Source organism: Leptodactylus fuscus, chromosome 7, assembly GCF_031893055.1.
Source record: "Leptodactylus fuscus isolate aLepFus1 chromosome 7, aLepFus1.hap2, whole genome shotgun sequence".
Classification (NCBI taxonomy): domain Eukaryota; kingdom Metazoa; phylum Chordata; class Amphibia; order Anura; family Leptodactylidae; genus Leptodactylus; species Leptodactylus fuscus.
The window spans coordinates 140603467-140613499 of NC_134271.1; the positions used below are offsets into that span (position 1 = coordinate 140603467).

The window sequence follows — 10033 nt, forward strand, 5'->3', positions numbered from 1 at the left end:
AAAAATAAAAATTTTTTAAAGATCATGTAGCAATTTTAATACATAAATGGTATAAGTGAATATCAGGAACTTTCCATTATATCTTATCAAAGAAAAATGCTTTATTTTCAATTTATTGGGCTGTTACTTGTAAAATAGAAGTCTATGGAGAGGGGAGGAGCTGCTAAGCTCTGGTCACTGTACTGAACAAGGCAAACTATAATTACTAGCAGACTCCTCCTTCCCCTCTTCTCTCCATAGACGTCAATGTATCAACTAAATAACAGATATTTGATAGAGATAAGGAAGAAGGAAGAAACCAGTCTGACGAGCGGAGAACAAAAAGACAAAATTTAGAAAATTTATCTTATTTATAAAAAAGTTTTTTTTTCTTCGGAGGTACAATTTATAAAAAGCAAAATGAATAACCCAACCAGAAAAAAAACCTTCTCCCAGCTTGTCATTCTGATACTACCGAAGTGTAGAAATGGAGGGCTTCCAGCACCCAGAGATAAAATCCAATGGCACAAAAGTGAGCTTAATCCCAGACAACCACTTGAATAACACTATAAAATTTCCCAAATGTTCAATCGCAGAAGACAAGAAAGTGTTAGGCCTCAGAATGGAGGGTCTTGTTAACTGAAGCTGATGAACAGAACAGTAATGCTGAGTTCAGTCTGGACTTTTACGCAGAATCCGTATCCGAATCCGGACCAAAAAACTCCTCCCGTGGCTAGATGCAACTGGATGCCGGTGCAGTGCACCAGTGGCATTCCGCTCCGGATTAGGCCCAAATGAATGGGCCTAGTCGGAAGGGAGTGTCGCACCATGGATTCCGCGGCTGATTCAGCGGAGGAATCTGCGGAAAGATAGGGCAGCTCGCTTCTTTTTTCCACGAACTGGAAAAAAACGCTAGCGGAAAACAGAAGTGTACGGCTCAAATTGAAGTCAATAGGAGGCGGTTTTTTTGGAGCTGGTTTCTGAGATGGACCAAAAAAATCCATGTGAACTCAGCATAAGATGGCAGCTGAAAGGGTTACCGATTCTTTGGGCAATTGGTGGATATATGGGCCTATGTCTGAAAATTTTTGCTGTTCAATGAAACGACTTCTGTTTCAGTTGATTCCTGAGGGTGTTTTTCACGTCCTTGTTCCTCATACTATATATAAATGGGTTCAACATTGGAGTTACTGTGGCATACAAAATGGGCGCTACCTTGTTAGTATTATAAGCGTTATGACTATCATTTTTTGTATGTGGCCGTAAATATATGGACAGAATAGTCCCGTAGAACAGGATGACAGCGGTGAGGTGAGAGGCACACGTGGAGAAGGATTTCCTCCTCCCTTGTGATGAAATGGTCTTCAGAACATTGGCAATAATATGGACATAGGATATCAGTATCATGTTGAAGGAAATCACAACAAAAATTGCTCCTGTGAGGAATATAGAGAACTCAATAAAAAATGTATCCCCACAAGCCATCTGTATGAAAGCAGGAACCTCACAAAAGTAGTGGTGGACATTAAAATTGTTGCAGAATTGGAGTTGGAATGTGAGGAACACCTGAACAATGGAGTTAATAAATCCGACACTCCATGACACTGCCACTAAGTAGAAACACAATGACCTGTTCATTATGGTGTTATAATGTAACGGTCTACAAATAGCGACAAATCTATCACAGGCCATAAAAGTAAGTAATAAACATTCAGTAACGCCCAAAGCTAAGGAGAAATACATCTGCGTCCCACATCCCAGGATGGAAATACTTCTGTCTTTGGCAAAGTTGTTCTTTAAAATCACTGGCATGTTGCAAGAAGAAAAGAAGATGTCAATGATGGAGAGGTTGGTCAGAAAGAAGTACATGGGGCTGTGTAGTCTTGGATTGATCCTCACAGTGGTGATCAGCAGAAGGTTCCCTGATATGGTAATTAAATACATTATCAAAAATATGAGAAAGAAGATAACTTGTAGGTGAGGAACATTGGTCAACCCAAGTAAGATGAACCTGTCTGGAGTAGTTTGGTTTAATTGATCCATAACCTTCATGTGGTTTCTGATATACATTTTAAAAAAAAATTAGGTGGGGGTCACACAATACAGTACATAGTCATAAAAAGACTGCACATTCCAGGTACTTTGATGGGTTACCTACAATTAAACTTATTATCCTGATGTTATGGTTAAGATGGTAGGAGATTCTGGCCAAGATTTATCAATCCCTTTAGGGTAGGGGTTTTTTTTTGGCTAGAGGGATGATATTATGACACACATTTGGTGCAAGGTCCTTTCTTGTACCAAACATGCACCACAACTCCATTCTAGTCCTTGCTCACAACAATACCTCCACCAATAGTAGTCAAGTACGTTCAGCAATAGTAGTCCAGCACCTACACCAATAGTAGTCAAGAACCTCCACCAATAGTAGTCAAGCACCTCCACCAATAGTAGTCAAGCACCTCCACCAATAGTAGTCAAGCACCTCCACCAATAGTAGTCAAGCACCTCCACCAATAGTAGTCAAGCACCTCCACCAAGAGTAGTCAAGTACCTCCACCAACAGTAGTCAAGTACCTCCACCAATAGTAGTCAAGCACCTCCACCAATAGTAGTCAAGCACCTTCACCAATAGTAGTCAAGTACCTCCACCAACAGTAATCAAGCACCTCCACCAATAGTAGTCAAGCGCCTCCACCAAAAAAGTAGTCAAGCGCTTCCACCAATAGGAGTCAAGCGCCTACACCAATAGTAGTCAAGTACCTCCACAAGAGTAGTCAAGCACCTCCACCAATAGTAGTCAAATATCTCCACCAATAGTAGTCAAGCACCTCCACCAATTGTAGTCAAGCACCTCCACCAATAGTAGTCAAGTACCTCCACCAAAAGTAGTCAAGTACCTCCACCAATAGTAGTCAAGCACCTTCACCAATAGTAGTCAAGTACCTCCACCAAGAGTAGTCAAGCACCTCCACCAATAGTAGTCAAGTATCTCCACCAAGAGTAGTCAAGTACCTCCACCAACAGTAATCAAGCACCTCCACCAATAGTAGTCAAGTACCTCCACCAATGGTAGTCAAGTATCTCCACCAAGAGTAGTCAAGCAACTCCACCAATAGTATTGAGTAAAGTTTTTTGAGGTGGGGGACCCATGTAGAGAAATGTAGCAAAAAAACATAGCATAAAAAAACTGGGCGGAAATGCCATGCCCAAAATACTGCATTTTGCAACACAGGCCTTCAGTCTAGTAGAGTGTTCTTATTAATAATGACATAAATTCTGACTTCTACTTTTCTGTTCATCAAAATCGCAGCGTTTTTTGGTAACGGCAAAGTGGATGAGATTCAAGCGGTAAATAAAAATAAACATTAACACATTAGGCATCCCCAAGTCCGAAAACACCCATACTATTAAAATCTAAAAATATTCTTCCCATGGGTCATAGCAGGAAAACAAATCAAAATGGCTGATTTGCCGTTTATTCACCAAATTACCTTCCTAAAAAAATGGAACAAAAAATTATCAAAACAACATGCATTCCCCATCGTGGTGTCAATAAAACCTACATATTGTCCCACAAAAAAAAGACGCCTTACGCAGCTCCGTGATTCAAAAAAAATTGTTTTTTCTTCAAAATTTTGAATTTTTACAACGTTATTAAAACATGAGAAGCTATATAAATTTGGTATCACTGTAATCGTAGTGACCTGGAGAATAAAGCTAACATAACATTCTTACCACACAGTGGAAGCCATGAATAAATAAATAAATAAATAAATAAATAAATAAATAAATAGGAAAATGGTGACATTGTGTTTTTTTTCTCACTTCCTAGACATTGTACAAAATAAAAAATGATACCATTTTGAAGTACAACTTGTCATGCAAAAAGTAAGCCCTCATATGACTAAATAAACAGAAAAATGAGAAAGTTATGACATGTTTTGGAATGTAGGGAGTAAAAATGAAAACACAAAGATAAAAAAAAAAATCTCTGCATTGCCTAAGAATTAAGAGGTTATAGCAGGTAATACAGAGCTATAGTACAGTTTTGGCCAAAAGTATTGGCACCCCTGCAATTCTGTCAGATAATACTCTTGTTCTTCCAGAAAATGATTGCAAGCACAAATTCTTTGGTAATATCTTCATTTATTTTGCTTGCAATGAAAAAACACAAAAGAGAATGAAAAAAAAGTCACATCATTGATCATTTTATACAAAACTCCAAAAATGGTCTGGACAAAAGTATTGGCCCCCTCAGCCTAATACTTGGTAGCACAACCTTTAGACACAGTAACTGCGCACAACCGCTTCCGGTAACCAGCAATGAGTTTCTTACAAGGCTCTGCTGGAATCTTAGACCATTCTTCTTTGGCAAACTGCTCCAGGTCCCCCCTGAGATGTGAAGGGGGCCTTCTCCAAACTGCCACCAAGAGACCTCTCCCCCTCCCCCACAGGTGTTCTATGGGATTCAGGGCTGGACTCATTGCTGCCACTTTACAAGTCTCCAGGGCTTTCTCTCACCACCATTTTCTAGTGCTGACCTGAATGTTCCTGTGTCTACCGTGCGCAGTGATGTGGATGGAAAGAAAAATTGATGAGAGATTTCAACGCAAGATTGTGCGGATGGTGGATAAAGAACCTCGACTAACATCCAAACAAGTTCAAGCTGCTCTGCAGTCCGAGGGTACAACAGTGTCACCCCGTACTATCCATCAGCGTCTGAATGAAAAGGGCCTGTAGGGTAGGAGACCCAGGAAGACCCCACTTCTTACCCAGAGACATAAGCCAGGCTGGAGTTTGCCAAAACTTACCTGAGAAAGCCAAAAACGTTTTGGAAGAATGTTCTCTGGTCAGATGAGACAAAAGTAGGAAAAGGCCTCAACATAGAGTTTACAGGGAAAAAAAAGAGACCTTCAAAGAAAAGAACATGGTCCCTACAGTCAGACATGGCGGAGGTTCCCTAATGTTTTGGGGTTGCTTTGCTGCCTCTGGCACTGGACTGCTTGACCGTGTGCATGGCATTATGAAGTCTGAAGACGACCAACACATTGTGCAGCATCATGTAGGGCCCAGTGTGAGAAAGCTGGGTCTCCCTCAGAGGTCAGGGGTCTTCCAGCAGGACAATGACCCAAAACACACTTCAGGTCAGCACTAGAAAATGGTGGTGAGAGAAAGCCCTGGAGACTTGTAAAGTGGCAGCAATGAGTCCAGCCCTAACTCCCATAGAACACCTGTGGGGGAGGGGGAGAGATCTCTTGGTGGCAGTTTGGAGAAGGCCCCCTTCACATCTCAGGGGGGACCTGGAGCAGTTTGCCAAAGAAGAATGGTCTAAAATTCCAGCAGAGCCTTGTAAGAAACTCATTGCTGGTTACCGGAAGCGGTTGTGCACAGTTATTGTGTCTAAAGGTTGTGCGACCAAGTATTAGGCTGAGGGGGCCAATACTTTTGTCCGGACCAGTTTTGGAGTTTTGTGTAAAGTGATCAATGATTTGACTTTTTTTTCATTCTCTTTTCATTGCAATCAAAATAAATGAAGATATTACCAAAGAGTTTGTGCTTGTAATCATTTTCTGGAAGAAACCGAGTATTATCTGACAGAATTACAGGGGGGCCAATACTTTTGGCCAACACTGTATATGTGAATAAAGAATACAGAGAAAAACAGTCTGTGAATAAGTGCAAAGTACAGGGCTGTGTTTGTAAACATAAAGTACAAGATTGTGTATGTAAAGATTAAAGTACAGGAGTGTGTATATGTGTGAGGCACACTGTGCAGGGCTGTGTGTGTAAATCATATTGTACAAGGGTGTGTGCATAGCATACACTGCACAGCTATGGAAGTGCTTAAGGCATGTAGTGAAGAGTTTCAGCATGTATGTAACACATTCAGCGAGGAGTTGAGCATGATCTTTCTGTGTATGGGGGATGAGGTCGCTTTTATAAAGGAATGCACTTGGATGACACTCAGATGCCTTCTGTTTCCCATTGATATCGATAGGGTTTCTGTTCCGTTCTGGTGTCACTGAGCATTTTAGGACCTGTTCTACAATCATCGGCATGGAATGGAGCATCAGGCCCCAGTAGTAGAGCCTTGGCTTTCAGTATGTCTTTGGAGTATGGGAGGAAATTCTCGCAAACACGGGGAGAACATACAAACTCCTTTTAGATGTTGTTCCTGGTGGGATTCATACCCAAGACTCCAGCTCTACAAGGTGGCAGTGCTAACCACTGAGCCACCGTGTTGTCCCCAGTAAAAGAGTCTTTTAAGAGTATTTTTTAATATTCACATTTTTATGATTATTAGATTTTATTAAAGTTTTAAAAATCTTTAAACCTTTTCAATATTTCAAGTCCTTCGCCAAACTGGAGAACAGTTGTATGTGGACATGTCCATATAATAGTGTAACATACACTCACCGGCCACTTTATTAGGTACACCATGCTAGTAACGGGTTGGACCCCCTTTTGCCTTCAGAACTGCCTCAATTCTTCGTGGCATAGATACAACAAGGTGCTGGAAGCATTCCTCAGAGATTTTGGTCCATATTGACATGATGACATCACACAGTTGCCGCAGATTTGTCGGCTGCACATCCATGATGCGAATCTCCCGTTCCACCACATCCCAAAGATGCTCCTCTATTGGATTGAGATCTGGTGACTGTGGAGGCCATTGGAGTACAGTGAACTCATTGTCATGTTCAAGAAACCAGTCTGAGATGATTCCAGCTTTATGACATGGCATTGCATTATCCTGCTGAAAGTAGCCATCAGATGTTGGGTACATTGTGGTCATAAAGGGATGGACATGGTCAGCAACAATACTCAGGTAGGCTTTGGCGTTGCAACAATGCTCAATTGGTACCAAGGGGCCCAAAGAGTGCCAAGAAAATATTCCCCACACCATGACACCACCACCACCAGCCTGAACCGTTGATACAAGGCAGGATGGATCCATGCTTTCATGTTGTTGACGCCAAATTCTGACCCTACCATCCGAATGTCGCAGCAGAAATCGAGACTCACCAGACCAGGCAACGTTTTTCCAATCTTCAATTGTCCAATTTCGATGAGCTTGTGCAAATTGTAGCCTCAGTTTCCTGTTCTTAGCTGAAAGGAGTGGCACCCGGTGTGGTCTTCTGCTGCTGTAGCCCATCTGCCTCAAAGTTCGACGTACTGTGCGTTCAGAGATGCTCTTCTGGCTACCTTGGTTGTAACGGGTGGCTATTTGAGTCACTGTTGCCTTTCTATCAGCTCGAACCAGTCTGGCCATTCTCCTCTGACCTCTGGCATCAACAACGCATTTCCGCCCACAGAACTGCCGCTCACTGGATGTTTTTTCTTTTTCGGACCATTCTCTGTAAACCCTAGAGATGGTTGTGCGTGAAAATCCCAGTAGATCAGCAGTTTCTGAAATACTCAGACCAGCCCTTCTGGCACCAACAACCATGCCACGTTCAAAGGCACTCAAATCACCTTTCTTCCCCATACTGATGCTCGGTTTGAACTGCAGGAGATTGTCTTGACCATGTCTACATGCCTAAATGCACTGAGTTGCTGCCATGTGATTGGCTGATTAGAAATTAAGTGTTAACGAGCAGTTGGACAGGTGTACCTAATAAAGTGGCTGGTGAGTGTACAATATACAGTATAATAATTTTACTTACAAGCAGTCTGTGAGGTCTGCTGAGCATTCTCTATACATAGGGCACCATCTTGGTTTTCTTAGAAAAAAAAAAACATAACTCAAGCGGTGGCCTTCTTATATATTTTACACCTCGGAATTATTAATCCCCTTTGCAATTTTTGGAGTCTCCAGTCACATTACCCAAATGGATTTGAAGGCCTTTGTGGATGTGAAGTCATTGTCTATTCTCTGATGATCAATTTATCATTTTATTTGTATTTTGTGCAAAATAATAACATTTATTAGGAAAGATAAGATTGCCAAAGATAAATTTTTACCCTGGGTGAGTGGTCTTACACTCAGATGCAACTATTCAGGCCCAGGACCATCAGGTGGTCCATAAGACGTCTATTTCCAATATGAACAATACATGCTATAAACAATACATTATAGTTGGTAGCCTGGTATATATGTTGTATTGGGGGCCCAGAAGCTTCATGCTAAGCCTATGCTCCTTGGAGGCTTAGGTCATATGAAAAGGTCACATTATCTCTTCTATGTGGAAAGGTTAGGTTTAAAATGAAGGTTGTTTTGGTGGAGGACATGAGATACTGAGGATAGATTGATGGCATGGTTGAGGAATATGGTAGAACAAGAGGGTGGCAATAAGCAAGGAACATAGTAGAACAAGAGGGTGGCAATAAGTGAGGAATATGGTAGAACAAGAGAGTGGCAATAAGCAAGGAACATAGTAGAACAAGAGGGTGGCAATAAGTGAGAAATATGGTAGAACAAGAGGATGGCAATCAAGCAAGGAACATGGTAGAACAAGATCATGGCAATCAAGTAAGGAACATGGTACAACAAGATGATGGCAATCAAGTGAGGAACATGGTAGAACAAGAGAGTGGCAATAAGTGAGGAATATGGTAGAACAAGAGGGTGGCAATAAGTGAGGAACATGGTAGAACAAGATGATGACAATCAAGTGAGGAACATGGTACAACAAGATGATGGAAATCAAGTGAGGAACATGGTAGAACAAGAGAGTGGCAATAAGTGAGGAATATGGTAGAACAAGAGGGTGGCAATAAGTGAGGAACATGGTAGAACAAGATGATGACAATCAAGTGAGGAACATGGTACAACAAGATGATGGAAATCAAGTGAGGAACATGGTAGAACAAGATGATGGCAATCAAGTGAGGAACATGGTAGAACAAGAGGATGGCAATAAGCAAGGAACATGTTAGGACAAGAGGGTGGTACAGCTGAATTGAGGCAGTCTAGTCTAAGCTAGCACTGTCTAAAACTTAGAATTAGTTTATTCGCTGCCATATTAGTTGTGTTCGTGACACAGTTAAACTTACTGCATGCTGATTGTGCTTAGTGGTTCTAGAACTTCACACACTTCCCATAACTTCCATCTTTGCCTCCTTGAGGTGGTCGAAAGTCATGGAGACAAGCAAACACTGCTGTCTTGCACAGCTTCCAACTCCATTGGAGATAAATAAGTATAGCACTTCCATAATTCCTACTTCTCCTATGCCCATAAATAAAACAGCATAGAACAGCTATATTCTCCTGACCTTATGGGTGGGAGAAGGAGCTGCATATTCCCATCTTGGCCATGTTTGGGCATGTTGGGAAATACCCTTTAACCCCTTTCCACCGTGGGCATTTTTTGATTTTCATTTTCCGTTTTTGACTTCCCTCACTTCCAAACCCCATAACTTTTTTATTTTTCCGCTGTCAGAGCCATATGAGGTCTTAATGTTTGCGGGACAAATTGCTCTTCATGTTATTGTTATGCCATTAATTATTCTGCACAATGTACTGGGAAGCTGGAGGGACATTCAGAATGGGGTGGATTTGAAGAAAAAGTGCATTTGTGCGATTTTCCTATGGACTTTGTTTTTACGGCGTTCACTGTGCAGCCAAAATGACATGTCCCCTGTATTCTATATTACGATTTCAGGGCTGCCAAATTTTATGGTTTTATTTACATTTTAACCCCTTAACAAACATCCAAAACTGTACCAAATTTATTTATTTTTTTTAAAAGCATATTCTGACACCGTAACTTTAAAAACGGTGGTTTGGCACTTTTGACTTTTTTTTCCCACTATGGCGTTTACCATACCAGCAGGCGTTTTTGGACATAGGGATACCTAATGTGTAGGTGTTTCACAGTATTTAAGTACTTTTCTCTATGTTCTAGGGAAAGGGGTAATTTGAATTTTTATTACTTTTTATTTTCTTTTATTGGGCCCACTGGGGGGTCTTGGGCCCCAGGGGGTCTGCATGAGAGCATACATACTTCTTGCATATAGTTTTTTTTTTGCCCTTGGTGGGATTTGAACACCAGGACCCAGTGCTGCAAGGCTGTAGTGCTAACCACTGAGCCACTGTGTGGCCCCTGAT

The 10033-nt window shown here is 41.4% G+C and overlaps 1 protein-coding gene across 1 annotated transcript; it reads right to left on the reverse strand.

The window, feature by feature from the left end:
• Nucleotides 1–1074: 1074 nt before the first annotated feature.
• LOC142213027 (olfactory receptor 1f45-like) lies at nucleotides 1075–2022 on the reverse strand. Its single transcript, XM_075281172.1, has one exon. It carries the CDS (start codon nucleotides 2020–2022, stop codon nucleotides 1075–1077), a length of 948 nt encoding a protein of 315 aa, XP_075137273.1.
• Nucleotides 2023–10033: the final 8011 nt, after the last annotated feature.